Source organism: Solanum stenotomum, chromosome 2 (assembly GCF_019186545.1).
Source record: "Solanum stenotomum isolate F172 chromosome 2, ASM1918654v1, whole genome shotgun sequence".
NCBI classification, from domain to species: domain Eukaryota; kingdom Viridiplantae; phylum Streptophyta; class Magnoliopsida; order Solanales; family Solanaceae; genus Solanum; species Solanum stenotomum.
Window position 1 is genome coordinate 73,051,712 of NC_064283.1, and position 18,985 is coordinate 73,070,696.

The window sequence follows — 18,985 nt, forward strand, 5'->3', positions numbered from 1 at the left end:
ATTATATGTATATTAAAATTAGCATATCAAACTCTTGGGTGGTGGTGTAAAAATAAAAAAGTAAACAATAGATATCGTATTTATCACTTCTGAATATTAAAGTGAGGTGTGTTGTGTTGTCTCTTCGGCATGACAATTTTTAGGATGCAATGGGTCTTGTTCTTTATCTACATTCTTCTCCATAGGTTTGGAGGACTCAATTTTTGTGCCGTCAACCAAACATAATGTCAAAAAACATTTAGAATGAAGTCCTACACACTTAACTCTAGAGTGTTATTTCGACATTTTCACCATTGTATACTTGTTTAACTTAGGACATCTTCAATTAAAGTATAGTTAAATATTAACTCTCCATTTTCAATCGAGACAAATGATTTATTGAGCAAGTAAGAAATAAGTTAACGAGAAATTAAATATATTAAGCAAATAAGAAATTAGGATAGCCTAAGTCAACCTGATTCCAATGACATTGATGCAGGAGATATCCTTAGGCAAGCTCAACTTATGCAATGAGTCAATCGAACAAGTAACAAAATTGCCAAAGAATAGAGTAGAAGTTCATTGTTTACAAGGTGATGATTCCACAACTTTTCTAAAGGGTGTTTTTCAGGAGATGATTGTCCATAATTAATCTCTGTAACTCATGATAAATAATATAATTAGTGACATTTAAGAAAAAAGAGTAACGTTTAACTTCACTTGTGGAATGATTTCATAACAGTTAATATTGACCGTTGGCTTTTTTTCTAGGCCTTGGTCTAGCTTGATTTCTACGGGGCGAGTTGTATCAACAACCTCTTGAAGTGGTACGTTACTTTGGCCATCTCCCACGTGTCCTTGCTTGATTCAACCACACATTTCATCCAATTATGTTCATTTATTAAAATTAATTTATAAAATAAAATTTAAAAACGACATTGTCCATCGGAAATTCATTTTTACATAATCCAACCTAATAAAATTAAAGGAACCGATAGACCGCCCTCAATATTTTTCGACTTTGTTCATTGATTCTTCTAAAGCGACAAAGCAAAAATTGATATCTCTTGCTCATCGGTTTACGCCAATAAACTGACAAATATATTCAATTTCGATCATCAATTTTAAGCGTTTAACAATTTAAAAGAAGTTTTAACTATATATGAACTATCAAAGGAATATGATAAAAAAAAAAAAAAAAACTCTAAAATTGTGTTAGGTGGGCTAAACTTGCAACACATTTTTTTTTTTTTAGATTTAAAAGAACAAGTCAAACAGAGCTTCCAAAGTACAAACAATTTTGTCCATAAAAAAAAATTACATATGCAATAACTAAATGTGAAATAAATAAACTAAAATCAAATTAATGATTAAAAGATATAAAAATACTTATAATTATTTAGAATAAAACCTCCCATTGTTGGAGAAGAGAAAGACATTACCAAATCAAAACCTTATTGTTTTGCTATATTTTTCTTCAAAAGTCTTATCATTAAAAAAAAATGAAGATCCTCACAAGTAAATCACTGTTTATGTTTCTAATCTTGATGTTTTTTTCAATGAAAATACATTCACTGCAATTCGAAGTTTTATCTGGTCGCACAAAATGCATAGCTGAAGATATCAAGAGTCATTCCATGACTGTTGGCAAATATCATATTGTCAATCCCAATGAACCACATCCTTTGCCAGATACTCACAAAGTCACCCTCAGGGTAATATTTTTTTTTTTAGATTTTTGTATGATTTTGATTGATTTTTGGGATATGAAGCAATTGGGTGTGCTTGATTTGATTTTTCTAGGGTAAAAGTTATGAGTTTTTGAATTTCTGGGTAAGCGTGTATGAACTTTACCCGAATAACAAGAATTGTGGTGGAGTGGTAAATAATGGTTAATTCTTAATGAGAGGTATCGGTTTCGAGTTTTAGAGCCTGTTTAGATTGGTTTATTTTAGGTGTTTTTAAGCTAAAATAGCTTTTGAACACTTTTGTAGTGTTTGGGTAAGATTGTAAAGTGCTTTTAAGGACTTGTTTTTAACCAAAATAACAAAAAAAGCTAAAAGTCACAAGGGAGGATGTTCAGACTCTTCAAAAATGTCAACGGATGTGTGTGGAATTCTCCAGAAGTTGTGTATTTTTGGAGAATTCGACATGGGTATGACATCAAAAGTGAAGAGTCCATGCAGCATAGGTCATAAGTTAGAAAACTTAACTTTATGACTTTTGGCTTATAAGTCCATCCAAACAGACTCTTATTGGATACAAAGTTGTCTTTGTCAGGGAACACTTTACCTTCTATGTGGGTCTTCTTGGCGAAACCGTCTACAACAACCATATTAATATACCTTAAATTCCAAAGTAGTTGAGATAGGTTACGTGAATATGTTGTACTCCCTCCGTCCCATATTACTTGTCACATTACCTATTATTTGTTCCAAATTACTTGTCAATTTACAAAACAAGGATATAATTAGTTACTTTCTGTTTTGCACTTAAAACCAATTCGTTTTGAAAGTGTAAAAAGTATTTATCACCTGCATAAATATTGTAAAGTTCCTCTATTGTTGATCGTTTACATGTACACTTTACTCAAAAGAGTTCATTAATTGCCTAAATTCTTAACTCGTGTCCATTTGCATCTTTTAGCAGGTCAATCATTCTTTTTATAGGGAATTTTAGGTGTGAAATGTTTCATTTTCATATAGGATTCAAGCAATTTTCATGTAGAAATTTTTGGCTCCAAAAATCTTTCACCTTGAAATGTTTTCAAACAGTGCAATGAAAAATTCAAAATATTAACATGAACTGACTTTTGCATAAATGATCTTGATACTTCATTCACTCGAGTTTATTAGTTTGAGGCATACTTCGTCTTGATGGATAAGGCATATAAGTAGAGTGTATTAAAAAAAGCTAAAGGTAAATAAGTAAAAATATCCTTCTTATTTATGATTTTGCAAGGGGCGTGTTAAGGGGAAAGTGGACAAGTAATATGGGATGGAGGGAGTATTCTGTTTGCACCATATAAACTTGTTTCATTCTAACAGTACTGATATTACGTGTATCGGAATGAACATGTCACAATGCATTCAATATTATGTTGATTTGTCATAAGTTGGCTAGCTTTACACTGGCAGTCAACTTTGTCACTCTCTTATATCGAGATTGTGGCCAAAAATGTGAGCAGGAAGGATTAGCTTCTAAACCCTTCAGTTGGAACTTTTGGTTAGTCAATATCTGCTTGATTTTATTTGCATTCTCTGTATTAACCTTACCCTTTTTATTTATTTGGGATTGGGATTGGCAATGTGAGCTTACTCAGGATACGAAACTCAATCAGGTGGAGTTAGCGTCTAATTCTTGAGTTCGAATATTTTAGCTAGAGAAAATCTGTTTGATTCTTTTGCATTTTGTCCGGATGAACCACAAAATTCTGAATTTTAATAAGAGCTTTCTTTTCTCTAAAGCTATTTGGATGCACGAGTAATAAGGATACATGTGATTTAAGGATTGTCATAGGCTTTTTTTAAAAAAAAAGAGTGATTCCCTAGGTTCATAAATGAAGAGTTATGCTCCTCTCTCATGCATAAAACAAGAACTTTTGTGAATCATATGTTACATTGATCAGACTAATCAGTTTCCTCTGGTCAAAAGATGAAGTTTTATGTGGTTTGTGTGATTTAGGTGACATCTACGCATGGGAATACCTTTCACTATGCAGATAATGTTCATGAGGGGCATTTTGCTTTTGAGACAACAGAAGCTGGGGATTATATGGCTTGCTTCTATGCTGCTGATCACAAGCCCCCTGTTACTATGACTATTAATTTCGACTGGAAGAGTGGTGTAGCTGCTAAGGACTGGACTAATGTTGCCAAGAAAGGCTCAGTTGACGTAAGCCTTCTTTCTTCTTCATGGTTGCTTATGTCAAATCACACGTATATGGGTGTCCCTATCTATTCGTCTTGAGTCACACTGGCTGTTTCACACATATTGACTCATTTCTATTCTGTGCCTCCATGACTCCCTTTTTGTTTCATCAGAACTAATGTTCAGATGAGAATGCATAGCTCTTAAGAGCGTTTCACTTTAACAATATGAAAGATTTATTTATTGAATAACTTTTAAATGTTCATGAACGTCTGAACTGCGCTCTATCTTAAGGAAGCATCTAATTGCACTTAAGCAGCCTCAATGACTGCAGCCTTTTGGCTCAGGCTTACCATTTGGCTGTTATATACAAGTACTTTTCATGAACTTGACTTCTTAGAAGAAAAAAAAACAAAGAAATGATTGGATTGAGCAGTTTGGGGCCTTCCAGGTTCTTTTTATGGGCAAGGTATCAGAATTTCGGGAGCCTCTTGTAAATTGATGTGCTTTATTCTTGAGATAACTCCTTCCAATGTGGAGAGGTGCGGGAGATGAGTTTTACGATTATATGAATTTTAGTTGAATATACTGCATTTTATTCTGTTCTTGTTTGAATAACCAGGTTCTTAACTTGGAAGGTACATTTGATTTCCTGTGTGATTATTGACCTTGAACTCATACCAAGTAGTCTCTCCATGCTTTTTTCCATTTTCTTGTATATGTGCCGTTTTGCCTGAAAAAAAAGAATGTTAAGAGAGGTTTTCTTTCGACTGCATCAGATTCCACCGACTGCTTGATTTGTAATGCTTTTTCATCTCTTATCTTGTCAGCTTATGGAATTAGAACTGAAGAAGATGCATGAACATGTTAAAAACATCCACGATGAGATGTTTTATCTACGTGAAAGGTGAGTTAACCTTATTCTTGTTATCAATCTCATCCTCGTGAATCTAACTAAGCTAATGAAATAGAGTTTGAAATTTTTCGACATATTACAGGGAGGAAGAAATGCAAGAACTTAACAGATCAACCAACTCCAAAATGGCTTGGATGACTGGACTGTCAATCTGTGTATGCTTATCTGTAGCAGGATTGCAATTGTGGCATTTGAAAACCTTTTTCGAAAAGAAGAAGCTAATCTAATGTTATTCTGATATTTTCACTACTCTCACGTTCGAGTAGAATTTTTTATAGACAACACAATAGTTAGAAGGGAAGTTGTGTTTCATGTACAATGTGATAGAAAATTGTATTCTGAAATGCATGTGTTACTCTCAGAGCTCTGTTTGCCTTCTCTCTGACTCTAATTTTCCACAAAACAAGACTCACAGAACATGAATTTGTTACCAAAGGCCTAATATGGGAACTTTCATTACAGAATATCAGTACTGATGTTTCTTGAAGAATCAACAACTTGCAAGTGTTTGATGTAATAAAGAAGGGATTTACTATGCAATTATTAAGTTTGGATTCAAGTAAAGATTTGGTTGTATGACTTCAATCTGAAATCACTGTCATACAAGAAAATGATCTTTTTGAACATAAAACTTCTGTGAAATTGAATAATGTTTGACATGATACTATTGGAACCAAAGAGAGAGATTAATAACCAAACTACATAGTTAGTGAGTAATAATACAACTAGTTGATAGAAATATTAAATTAGTTTTGCTTCAGTACATCATATAACAAAATACAAAAGAATGACAAACCATTTCTACAACATGAGGCTAAAAACAGAACACAAAGAATAGGGGCCGAAAAATTTAAGAATGATCCCATCTCCTTGCTAAACAAAATCCAATATTCACCTCATGGAATGATGACAAAATACAAAGGCCACTAGCCATTCAATACCATGGTTCTTTAACAAGCTTAGAGTTGAAAATTTGAACAACAACACTCCCTATGACAAAATTCAAATACAGAATGGACTGTTACAAATATATTATGGATGTTAGACTGATTAGTAGAACTCGTGCAGCAACACACTGACAAATCAAAAGAGTAAAAACAAGATTAAAACTTCGTGTTCTGTACATATGAGCTCAATACAATACAATCATCTGAGAAAGACCTTTGTTGAAATTTCTTGCAGAAACTCACCAGACATTTATCTCTTTGTGTTCTCATTCTGGGGCAAAAGCACAGTAACATGTTTTCTCCTGATGACTAGAAGAGACAAGGTTGAATAATTCCTCGACAAGCTATTCATTTGGATTGGTTTCAGAAAACACAGGATCAGGCTGTACATTTTCTGAATCATTATCAGGGAAAACCTCAGATTGCAGAGAAGGAACAATGTTATTTACGTGCAACCAAGTCAATTCCCATAAGCTGTCTCCACCGAGGGCGCTTCTCTTAACAAGTACCCCCTTAGACTTCATTATAGTCAAGGTGTTCTTCAGAAGTTCAGGGACTAATTCCTGAAGCTTTTCACTTTTTTTACCTCTAACTTTCACCTTCATACATTTTTCCATCCTGTTGAGGACACCCAACCACAGTTTACAGAATGTGGTCAATTGAGATAGCTCATGCAGCAACTGGTGAAAAACTTTCGCAAGGAGCTTTAAGGCAAGAACAAGTGTCTCTTCCATGTTTCGGTAGTCTTTTTGTGATGCAAGCTCAATCAAGTCATCCAACATTGTGAAAATGACCATATCAAAGCACTGTAACCATACACTATTTGGAAGATAAATTTCATGATCTCCTTTCAGGCACATTTGTAGGGATAAAAGAGCATGATTCCGAACTTCTCTCTGATCCAAGCTAACTTTCCTCAGTCCCTGTACAAGCCTCAACCACATGTCTCCAATATCTTGGGACAACTTCACAGCTTCAGTCTCTGCCAGAGCTTCCCTAGTATCTTTGGACCAGCATGCTAAACTAGCAACTGAACCTGCCATAAGATCCACCGCGCGAGCAGGTCTATCCGCAGGTCCAACACGAGACTCTGCAAAATTTCTAGCTGCATCGATGCAAAGAACATAATTAGCTGGGGACAAATGGGCTCCATCAGACATAATGAAAACCAGGGCATCGAATCCTGCTTCAGAAGCTTCTGGATGTCTTGCTGTTATAGAAAGTAAAAGAGTAATCGTTCGCCATCCCATTTGAGAACGAATGTGCGTGGCATTTGCTTTAACCAGCCGACTGACTTCCTGTGTAATCTGCTCACAGTATGCATCAGCAACCCGGGCGTCAAGCTTGAGAACAAGTTGTAGTGATCTCAAAAGTTCATCAGCTAAGTTCTCTTTATAGGGAAGCAACCTCAGGCAGATGCGAAGGAGTCCAAATATAGCTTTCTCAATCAAAGCACAAGGCATTACTGTTGAGTGGACAATACTAGCAATATGCTCATAAACTCCCTGCCAAAGAAGTCTAATTCTATCTCTGTTGTTCAAGGTGATCGCAATCAGCAGTTCCAAGCAGAATACTGCAGTGTCTTCATCTTCAGGAGAACTACTACCCTTCTGAGGTCTTCCTGCAGCCCATATGAGAGCCCGTGCCAACTGTAGCAAGGAATCAGCTAGAAGAAACTTACTTTCTGTAAAGATGCTATCAATGCGACACTTCTGAATTGTCTGCAGTGTGCGTTGGTGAGCAGCAAGTTGTTGCTCAGTAGGTTGAGACCTTGGCTCTTCAGTATCTAAAGATAGGAGCTGACTAAATCGCCCCATAAGTCCAGAAGATCTTCTAGGAGTACCTATGGATTGCAAATGTGCAGAAGATAACGAATTAGGCAAGGACTTCCCATGTCCTGTATCAGAAGGTGCCTCTGAGTCATCAGCTGCATCACTTGTCACACGAGCAGGAAGAAGGCCAAGCTTGTGCAATCTCAAGATGCAATCCAAGATATTTCTCCAACCAGTACGGATAAAATCACCGTATTCATTTGCAATAGTGAAAACTGTAACAGTTGCCATCCTTGCTTTTGCATCGTCGCCAAAGGCTAAAACAGGTTCCTCCACCAATGAAGGATTCAAGAGAGTTGTGAACTTACATAGAGATACTACCAGATCATCCAAAACATCTTCAAGATGATGGCAAGCTGAAATCTTGGCAACAGCTAAGAAACCATCAATACAAGTTTTGTAGACATCCTCATGTTCAGCGTGATCAAATACCACAGAGATAGCAGCAATAGTTGGACCAGACATGGTGGCAAACATATCATGATCAAGGTAAGCTCTCGAATCACACACAATATATGGAGATGTTTTCTTGGATTTGTGCATCAAATCAATCCAGCGGCTTGGGTTCATTTCAGCAAAACCAGCACTTTGCTCTGGTGTTGTGCGGATCTCATTGTTGCAGATAGAATGATACAATTCGGATAGATATTCACGAGGGAGATCATTACCTCCATTAATGTTCCGATTATTTCGAATGAAATCTTCCTCTGTCATCTTCTTCTTTACCTGAACATTATGTTGGTCAGTATTGAGCATTATTAGTGAATATGACAACAGCAAAGCAGCATCTTTATTAGCTAGAATCTGTGGAGATTGCTCATAATATCTCTCTGAAAACGCCTCAAGTACCCTTGCAATTTTTTGAGATTCCCCAGGCAATCGAAAAGTTTCCAAAAACAGCCGCAATGCAATATCCAGGTTCATGTCTTCAAAATCAAATGTTCCAGCAAACTCATGAAGAACCTGAATGCAAAATTCATCATGATTTCCCAGAAAGTCCCCCACGAGATTCTTATCTAGCCCAGCTGTAAACCTGAAAAAGCAAGCCACACTCTGGGGATCAAGTTTTTCTGGCAACAGATATGTTCCTTGGAGAAATTCCAGCCCTTTCTTAGGGTCCCTATTAAAATGATCAGCTCCAATCATTAACCTTCTCTTTATGTGCTTCCGCCTACGTACAAACGGTACCCAATGATCAGGATCACTATAGCTGTCACACTCAACCATCCAGAATGGAGCATAGTCCTCAAGATTTATTGGATTTTGCTGTGACCTACATCCATTGCTTATCCTCTCAGCCATTCCCTGAATTACAGCAATCAGACCGTCCAAAGCAAGAATGTTCATGGCAGATAATGGAGAGTTTACTGGGAATGCACTCTTTGACAATAAATTCGCAAGTTCTTCAAAAACATTGGTGCAGGTGATATCACAATCTAAATTTGCATACATTTCTACCATGAAGGATTTCTGCCTACAAAAATCAACAAGAGCCTCCATGGCCACTTCCTGCTGCTGGTATGATGCCCCATAACGACTTTGTGCAAGTCTCAAGACAACACAGGACAAGAAGGCCTCAAGTTGTAGCTTTAGTTCAGTATGCAAATGCTGATACAGATTTAGAACAATGCTGCAGACAGTTGAAAGAATCACTGGACTCATTGACAAGCCAAATATCATCAGATTTTGGAATAATTCATCCTGAACCAAACTCAACAATCTAGGGTGACTGTGTATAGCAGGGCCACCCAACTCAATGGCTGAGTTGATCAAACAAAGGGTGAACAGTGGAACATCTTCATCAAATGACGTGGCATTTGCTCTGGGACCCATCCCTATATGTTCAACAACATTTAACAAAGAACACAAGAAGTGAAATATCTCAACCATGCATGGAACTCCATATGGTTCACTCATTAGATGTAAATCATTAGGAACATTATCCTTCCCATTATCATTCATGACCATGCCTTCATCTATAACACTGTTAAGAAGACCTGTGGAAGCAGAAGAAGTAAAAGTTCCAGAAAGTGGCTGGCTATCATATTCAGAAGTACCAGTACCATTCTCTGACTTGTTGAAACTGTACTCGTTGTCAAGGTCCACAACCTACGCTAGAAGAAATTAACATATAATGCTCCAAACACATTCATATAGAAGAATAAGCCAAAACAGAAAATGATTTTTGAAACATTTTTATTCACTTCTAGAATTTCTCTTTGGTGCTAATTAGCAGCGGAGCCAGGAATTTCACTAAGAGGATCCAAATTATTAAAGAAGTAAACATATTTATATATATATATAACTTTGACCTTGTATATATAGTGCAATTTTCCAGCGAAGGGGTCAAAATTTTAGTTTTATGTATATATACTATATGTTAGCTCCACTTATTTTCTACATGTGTCTACTTTTTTTTTTATATTGTGACACCCCTTGGTAAAAATTTTGGTTCCGCCACCGGTCGAGATGAACCCCTTATGCTCCCCCAAGCTCCAGCTCTGGTGCTATTATACCAAGACTACCTTGTTAGAGCATAATTTTTGTCCCACTCCCCACACCCCAACCAAGGGAAAGAAAGAGAAAAAACAGGTATTTTAGATGCACATGCAAAAGAAAAGAAAAACTACTCATTAGCTTATAACAGTCTTGCTACTTTGTTTTGAATTGTAAGATCCACCTCATCAGAACTTAACCCAATCTTTTCTTTGTGCCAACACAAAGAAATATTCTTTTATCAAATGATACCCATAAGGCAAAACTGGATCATGAGAAGTATTATAAAACCATTTATACAGCCATTCTTATTGATTTGCACTCTAAGAGAGGACTGCAGATAATTCTGGAAGATCAATATTTCCCAAACCAGGAAGTAGTATGGAACATACTGCAGGAAGGATAAATCGAGATACATAAAAGAACAAAGATGCACCAATACCTTGTTTTTGGTGGAACTGCCTCGTCTAACTATAGATTGTTGCATGTCGTCAACTTCTGGAAGGTGGGAAAAAATACATCTCACAAGTTCATGCATGGTGTGACGTGCTGTCTGCTGTAAGAGCTCACTCTTGCTTCCAGCTTGATGAACTACTCTAAAGCACGTGTTGACTATGGTGCAAACATGCTGATTACTCAACATAACTGACGCTTTACTTCTCATGCACGCCAAAAGTACTTGAAGTATCTTCATCAACACAACCTCTTCTGATGCAGGATCAGTTACCTCAAATCTGCAACTGGTCACAGCATCCACTACAGAGTGCATGGCATTTTCAACATTGACAGTATTATGATCAAGAAAATCAAGAGTCAAAATCTTGAAAACAGAAGACAGTGCAACACCAGTGATTGGTGCCCCAGTTTCATCAGATCGAATAACATCCAGAAATGGCTGGAGATATAAAGCTGGACTGATGGTTTGCCACTGATGCTGCCATGAAAATATCTGTTTACGTAATGTCTTCAGAGACTGTATAAGTGAGTGCTCTAGTTGATCATCCCCGGATACATAACGACCACCCCATCTCACATTTCTTCTCATAACAGCTAAAACAGCACTTACTTCAGAGTTAACCATACAAGCTATAGCAGTTTTATTGGAAGATGTGGTCTCGCAATCTTCCGGCTCCTCTTCAATTGCTTTGATACTAGATTGTATCCTTAAACGCCCCATCACGGAGAATGTGTAACTTGAATGAACTCTGAATATGTAATCAAGAAAAAGCTTGCAGGAAGTATGCTGAAGCAAGTCGAAGCATACCCCTCACTGTCTACAAAAGACACCATTAGAATTGGAATGGCCATATAACAAATTTTTCAGGAAAGCAACTTCTCAAAAACAATGATAAGAAAGCAAAACATCCTCAGAATAGTGGTAAGATATTGACGCCATATAATGGTACTGCTTCTAATCCCAGGAAACAAGCAACTTTTTTTATAACCATGGTGTCCAGGCCAACTTGCATGCCCCTCGACTAATTCCACGGGTTACCTGCTACCTCCCACCAGCACAAGACCTTTAGTAGGAATCTCTGTCCCATAACTACGTACCACCACAGAATTAAAAAGGGTCTCTCATCAATTGAGGCTGACTCCTTAGTCTTTTACAGACATTAGCTTAGTAGATCCACATTAGCTCAGATCAACCTTTATACTCTGCAAAGTATATCTGGCCCTTTTGATGGGGATTATACATCAAACTCCATGTAGTAGCTCCCATGATTATATGTAGGTTAGTAGTATATGTTATTTCAGTACACCATTGTTATCAGTTTTCAAGTTATTTACTTGGTTATTGCATCAGCTTATGTCACTTCAGTTTATCATGCTTAGTTGTTATTTTAGCATGCATGCCTCGCATACTCAGTACATTCTAAGTACCGACTACATACTTCCTGCCTATATTGTTTGATAATATAGATTCGGACGTTCAACACTCAAGTTGAGGTAAGTATGACTCCATATCAAACTTAGTAGTGCTTTTGGTGAGTCCTCATTTTTCAAGGACATCTTTTACATTTCATTCAGTATTATTACTGTCCTCAATTAAATGTATGTTGTTCCATTGGGAGTTTATTTAGCACCGAGCAAACCTAGGAATGAAGGCTCATCCATTAGTTGAAGCATACGACCTTTAGCAATCTCTTTGTCCCAGAACTACGTACCACCGTAGAATTAAAAAGGGTCTCTCATCAATTGAGGCCGACTCCTTAGTTTTTTACAGACATTAGCTTAGTGGATCCACATTAGCTCAAATCAGCCTTTATACTTTGGCAAAGTATATAGGGCCCTTTTGATGGGGATTATACATCAAACTCCATGTAGTAGCTCCCATGATTATATGTCGATTAGTATCTCCTACAGTTCGGTCTTTAGGTTATTACATGATCAAGTATTCAGTTACTTCAGTACACCATTGTTATCAGTTTTCAAGTTATTTACTTGATCATTGCATTAGCTTATGTCACTTCAGTTTATCATGCTTAGTTGTTATTTTAGCATGCATGCTTAGAATGTACTGACTGCATACTTCCTGCCTATATTGTTTGATAATATAGATTCAGACGTTCAACACTCAAGCCGTGGCTAGTATGACTCCATATCAGCTTAGTAGTGCTTTTGGTGAGTCCTCATTTTTCAAGGACATCTTTTACATTTCATTCAGTATTATGCTTTCAATTTTCAGATAGTTAAGAGTTAGCTAGGGGCTTGTCCTAGCAACTCGTTTTAGTAGAGGCTTTTCAGACAGTCAGTTAGATTCAGCTTATGCCTATTCAGATATTGTCTAATCCAATTACCGGACTAATTCAATTTTAGCTTCCGCATAGTATTCCAGTTACTTGCAGTCATTACTTTTATGTTAATCTTAGTGTCATGCCAGACTATGAGGTTAGTTTAGGGGTCACTTGTGGCTCTAAGCACCGTGTTATGCCTAGGGGGTAGTCTCGAGTTGTGACAAGTTTAAAGCGATGTCCGACTTCCTCCATTTCATTTCCTTGTCTTTGTTATTTCAAACAGTATTGTAGCGTGAAACAATTGTACTAAGTCTTGCAAGCTCTTGTCCTAATGACACTAGATTTTGGGTGTATTTTGTTACTTCCGCACTTCTATTACTCCCAACGTTTTAAAAAGAATGACCTACTTTCATTTTTAATATGTTTAAAAAAGAATGATCCCTTTTTTTTTGCAACACTTTAATTGCAGCTTTCTGCGTGGCATGTTTAAAGTCATTAGATTAAAGGACATTTTGGTACATTTGACAACTTTAATTTACGACCACAACATTGAAAAGTCCTTTATTTTCTTAAACTCCGCGTCAAGTCAAACTAGGCCATTCTTTTTTAAACGGAGGGAGTAATATTTATGAAATCTTGACTTTAAGACTTATTTCCATTATTTTAATATATCCATGTATTGATTTGATTATTCAATTGGGGGGAGGATTTTCTTACCTACTCTAAGTTATATCATTATGGAAATATGATAATTTCCTTAACTTCAAGATTGACTTTTAGGATTTTAATTGCATCTGTTTAAGAAAGTAATTAATAAGTAGCTTAAAATCTAGATTGTGCAATTAGTTTATTGCCTTTGGTCAAATTGTCTCAATCAACTTGAGTTATTTAATTATGTGATCATATCAGGCATCTATATATATAAGACAAACACTCTTATTTTATGAAACCTACCTTCAAGGGAAAATATATTAGGAAAATAGAGCAAATGAGAAGGGAATACGAAACCTCTTCAACCAAATATTAGAGGGGAAAAGTAGCTTCGATGAACTTGATGCTAGAAAATGTAGACGTTTGTTAGAGCTAGTTGCTGATATTCGGACTAAACTTGACAAAAGGAAGAGACAGCTCATTGAACATGGAGACAAGAATGTTGCAAACGAAACTAGTGCTAATGACAACAATGCTAGAGAAGAGAATGATGGACATCCTTAGGATGTTGATTGAACATGTAATTCATTTACTTTTTTTCTATCGCTGATTTGTCATTTTGTCTTTTAACAGTGTTTCCTAGTTATAACTTATAAGTTTGTTGCCATTGTTCATCTATTTATGTTATTGTTGTCATTTAAAAAATATATAAAGGATATCCTATTTAAGGTTAGTCAACCTAGTTATATATATCCTTGAACTTTTCATAAGAAAATCTAGTTATATGTGGTTTGTTCCCATTTTCTCACTGACCTGTCATACAAAAGGTACGTTGTTAGAGTGAGTGCAATTTACATAAAGTAAAGGCCAGTGTTTGGCTGATAAAGGATCCATGGATCAATGAAGTAAGGCGAGATCATGAGATCTCGAGTTAAAATCCAAGCAGAGGCAAAAACACTATGATTTCCTCTCATCAGTCGAAGTCTTGGTGGACAGAGTTGTCGATATCTGCGATGTTGGGGAGTAGCAGGTATCCTATGAAATTACTCGAGGTGCACGTAAATTGGAACGGACGACGCAATTATCAAAAAAGACCTATTTATGTGTAAAATTAGGAATACCGATCCAGTCAACCTATTTGTGACAAACTGGTAATCTCATACAATCAGAATTCTAAAGAATATTATTAATTAATCAATATCAACTAGAAAGAGTGCAAGACTTTGACACAATTTTAGTCGATCACTTTTCAATTAGTGTTTCTATAATTAGGATGAGGATACTTTTTTCTTGAACTGGTAACTTGTATTCCTCAGCATTAAGGGTATGTTGGCGACCTCCAAAAAATGAGTTTACAAGGAGAAGTTAACTAAGGAACTCCTAAGAAGTCCATTATCTGTACTTCCTCCTAATATACATTGTTCTTTACAGTAAAATCATAAAGAGGCAATACATTTCCATTTGATCTTTTGTATGGAACTGAATCTGCCTTCAAAGATCCTTTCATTTCTCTCCTTCCATATGTTCCATCGAATACATGTTGGTAATGTTTTCCACCACTTTTTTTTACTCTTACTCCCACTCCTTCTGATCCAGCAGCTCAGTAAGTCTGTGGTATGCTCTGGCATTGTCCATTCCTCCCTAGCCAAACAGATAAAAAGTGCCTAGACTTCTGATGATGTTACCTACCGTGCAATAACAAATGGTTATTAGTTTCTGCTGCCTCCATACATAGAGGGCATCTCTGGATTTTCCTCCTCTAAAGTGTTTCATGAGTAAGACATGCTTTCTTCACCACCAACCATAAAAAGCATTTAGCCTTTGTTCGTGCCATGCTATAGACCCTTGAAACTTCCTGCCAACTCAGACAGGCCCCTCTTGTATACTCTATTTACTGAGAATTGCCCATATTCATTGTGCCTCCATCTGATGGTGTCAAGTCAGTTGTTGCCCCAGTAAAGCTTCCCGCTCTTTCTAACAGTTCAACCACCCTTTCCGCTTCCCAATCATTCAACAATCTCCTGAAAACAAGACTCCAACCCTATGTTGTCCAAATCTCTTCTATTGTGATATCTGAATTGGTGCAAATATAGAATAGTCCAGGGAAGGTCTCCAGCAAAGTTCCTTGCCCAGTCCAATTGTCTTTCCGGAAGAGCATTTTTCTTCCATTGCCCACATGGTAGCTTATATTCCTCATCAGGGGTGTCTATAAAAACCTGATAGTTCTCTAAACTCCAACTCTAAAAGTGTTTGTGACTTCATCAATACACTATTGTCCATTCTGCCCATACTTCTATAGATCACATCTTTTTAAAGAGATTGACCCTCCTCATTATACCTCCATAACCATTTCATGAGTAAGCTGTTATTTTATAGCTTTAAGTTTCTAACCCTATATCTCCTTGCTCTCTGCTCTGTTGGACTGTTTCCCACTTCACCCAATTGAAACTTTTGGCCTCTTTGTAACTGTGCCACAAAAAGTTCCTTCTCAAGCTGTCAAGAGTTTCGATTACCTTTCTTGGCATGGGAAATAAGGACATCACAAATGTTGATAAAGAATCCAAAAAAGAGTTGATTAAATTAACTTGCCTCCTAAAGAGAGATACTGAGATTCCGACATTGCAAGCTTCTTTCTATCTTCTCTATAATGCCATCCTAAATCTCAAGAGCCTTGTGTTTTGATCCCAATGACATTCCAAGATATACAGTAGGCAACTTTTCCACCCCACACCCCAGAATGTTTGTCAGCAACATGCATCTGTGTAACATCCTTAATAGGAAAGATGTTGCTTTTCCTTCAATTAACTTGCACTCCATATGTAGCTTCAAAAATAACTAGCATCATCCTAAGATAGTTGCTCAGGATTAGCATCACAAAAAATTACAGGGTCATCTACATACAACAGGTGGCAAATTTACAGTGTCTCATCTGCCCATTTTCCAATTCAAAAGCCTTGTAACCATATGCTCTGAGTGGCAATCTTCAATATACTATTGAATTCCTCCATAGCTATGATAAAGAGGAAAGCTGATAGGGGATCTCCCTGTATGACCCCCCTCTCTGCTGAAAAAAAACAGCTGATTCTCCATTAACCAGAATTGACAACCTAGTGTTTTTGATGCAGAATTCAATCCATTTCAGCCATCTGCTGTCAAATCCCATCTATTTGAGTCCCTGAGAATACTGAGTAGAAAATTCCAATCGAGATGGTCATAAGCCTTCTCAATATCCAATTTACATTACTTCAGGATCCACACCTCTCAGTCTAGTATCAACATACTCACTTGCTATCAAGCAGCATACATAATTTGTCTTCCTTTTATGAAGGCCCTCTAATGTGTACTGATCAACTTATCTCTCACCTTCGATCTTTCAACCAACACTTCGGCCATGATTTTGTACATTCCAATATTTACACGGGTTTTGACTTAATTTTTTAATCTAATTTATATATTATACTAGTGGTAAGTGGTAACAGAAGAAAACATTTTGTTGGAATATTAATTTAAAGTTGGAGTAAGAAACCAAAACTGGTTAGGATTTGTTACTGGTTAATTTATTCAATTCATGCCTAAGTAGGTGTGCTATTACTTATTTTCTAGTAGAGAAGATTTATGGAGAACATTAACAAATTTATGAGGTTCTGAAATCAATTTCATTCTTATAGGTATCAAAGTCTCTACAATCTTAGTAGAGTATCAAATAACTTTTGTTGACGCAGGGGCACTAGCCAACGTATGTCGCCCCTGTGGACAAGGATTACGTTCGCAAACTCACAGAAAATTGTCGACAGTGAAAATTTGATATAGGGTCAAGAAAAAATGCAAACATGTTTATAAAGGAGCAAGCAAATGTAGCACAAAAGGAAGAAATTATTTCTAAATGTTGGTGAAAAATGCACCAACAATAGAAAGTTGATGACAAGTGCATAAACAAATGAAAAAATATATTGATCATCAACAGTTGAGAGTTGGAGACAAGTACTTCAACAATTGGAGGTTGGCAACAAGTGCATCAACAAAAAAAAAAAGGAAGTTGAAGACAAGTACTTCAACAACTACGAGTTGGTTACAGAGTGCATCAACAATTGAAAGTTGGAGACAAGTGTTTCAACAATTGAAGTTTGGTGGCAAGTGCATAAAAAATGGAGGTTGGTGACTAGTGCATCAGCAATTGGAAATATAACTTTGAATAACGGGAGAATGTTGGAAGACTAATTCAAGGTTGGAATAAGAAACCAAAATTGGTTAGGATTTGATATTAGATAGTTTATTTTATTAACATGTAATTATATACTAATATGTTTTCAATTTCTAGTCAAAATAGGTTCTACACTATTATAAACATGAATTATATTGTACTGCACATTAAATTTACTTGAAAAAGTCATTTTCATCTGAAAAAATAGAAAAACAGATCACATCAAAGCTTAAAATCTGAATAATTAAATAAATTTGACTGCTTGAAAGTCCTGATAGTATGTAACTATTATAATAAACATCACTAGCCAAATAATGCCAAAAAATTAGCTCAAATAGGAAAAGATGCAGTATTTAATTTAATAAACTTAGTGAACAAGCAAATCACTAATTACCAGACAAAAATTAATTCTCAAAATTAGTGAATTTTATAAGTAATATTTTAACTTGACTAATTAGCAGTTTGAATTATTAGAAAGATCACATTATATTATGTAGCTGTAGAAGCCAATAAAACAGATTACGATATACGAATACTCGAAACGGAGAGAGCAAAAACTAAACCCCCAAAAATTCGTAGCTTTTACGAAATGTGAAGCAAAATTGAATACATAAGAGGAATTAGGGGTTTTATCTGAAAAAAGAGCGAAAAATGTAGAACGGAAATGGCGGAACTTACGGCTGGATTACGTCGGAGGAAGGAAAGGAGATCCCGAGGAGTTCGCCGGAAAAAGATGGACTTATTTGAAATCAATTGTAAAATGTAGGGCCTTGAAAGTGAATTTTATAAAGTTTAGTAGCCCTTTCTGTCCAATCACTTTAGTCTGTCACTGTATTTGTAACCTCAACTAGTTTTACGATTTTTTTACTCCTAATTTTTAAAAATAATACTTTAACTACGAGTATATTAATATTAATAATTTATGAGTATTTTTTTTTTCATGTCCATACGAAACTCCGATTAAATTTGAATTGCATACTGAGTTCATTATGAATTAGAGCACCCAACAAGATTTTCTTTATTTCGAAGGCTCGAATCCCAGATCTCAAATGGAATTGTCTCGTCATTGCAACACAACTGATATCAGTAATTTACATGTACTTATTTAATTAATAGTTTTTAAATATATAATTAATTGAATTTTCACTGAAAGTTAAGAGTTAATATCTCGTTGACTCAACAAAAATTTATGTAATAAAATCACTGAACTTGGTAATGCCTCACTAAAATCATTCCACTTATAGTGTTTTTATCTTTCAAAATCACTCAACTAAATTTTTTCGTTAAAAAAAAAAAAGAAAAGGGCTAAAGTGGAGGGAATAGGTTAGAGATGGGTTAAATGGTGAATTTCTAAA

At 36.0% G+C, this 18,985-nt stretch overlaps 2 protein-coding genes across 3 annotated transcripts; one reads left to right on the forward strand and one right to left on the reverse strand.

The window, feature by feature from the left end:
• The first annotated feature begins 1,404 nt into the window (after window positions 1–1,404).
• On the forward strand, window positions 1,405–5,128 carry LOC125854342 (transmembrane emp24 domain-containing protein p24delta9-like). The gene is made up of 4 exons (XM_049533858.1): window positions 1,405–1,694; window positions 3,664–3,873; window positions 4,680–4,756; window positions 4,848–5,128. The coding sequence occupies exons 1-4, from the start codon at window positions 1,482–1,484 to the stop codon at window positions 4,990–4,992; spliced, it is 645 nt and encodes a 214-aa protein (XP_049389815.1). The 5' UTR covers window positions 1,405–1,481; the 3' UTR covers window positions 4,993–5,128.
• Window positions 5,129–5,592: 464 nt separating this feature from the next.
• LOC125854315 (ARF guanine-nucleotide exchange factor GNOM-like) lies at window positions 5,593–18,435 on the reverse strand. 2 transcript variants are annotated; one of them, XM_049533823.1, is made up of 3 exons: window positions 18,309–18,435; window positions 10,483–11,310; window positions 5,593–9,653 (listed from the first exon to the last, which is right to left on the reverse strand). In XM_049533823.1, the coding sequence occupies exons 2-3, from the start codon at window positions 11,215–11,217 to the stop codon at window positions 6,057–6,059; spliced, it is 4,332 nt and encodes a 1,443-aa protein (XP_049389780.1). In that variant the 5' UTR covers window positions 11,218–11,310; window positions 18,309–18,435; the 3' UTR covers window positions 5,593–6,056. The 2 variants fall into 2 exon arrangements, with proteins under 2 accessions (XP_049389780.1, XP_049389779.1); XM_049533822.1 differs by having other exon boundaries at window positions 10,483–11,314; window positions 18,309–18,418.
• Between the last annotated feature and the right edge of the window lie 550 nt (window positions 18,436–18,985).

Bases quoted from the DNA above. Each gene is read 5' to 3' on its own strand.
- LOC125854342 (XM_049533858.1), top strand. From the start codon at position 1,482: ATGAAGATCCTCACAAGTAAATCACTGTTTATGTTTCTAATCTTGATG. The intron at 1,695-3,663 runs GTAATATTTTTT...TGTGTGATTTAG, and splicing joins CTCACAAAGTCACCCTCAGG to GTGACATCTACGCATGGGAA. The intron at 4,757-4,847 runs GTGAGTTAACCT...GACATATTACAG, and splicing joins ATGTTTTATCTACGTGAAAG to GGAGGAAGAAATGCAAGAAC.
- LOC125854315 (XM_049533823.1), bottom strand. From the start codon at position 11,217: ATGGGGCGTTTAAGGATACAATCTAGTATCAAAGCAATTGAAGAGGAG. The intron at 9,654-10,482 runs GTATTGGTGCAT...CTTCTAGCGTAG, and splicing joins GCAGTTCCACCAAAAACAAG to GTTGTGGACCTTGACAACGA.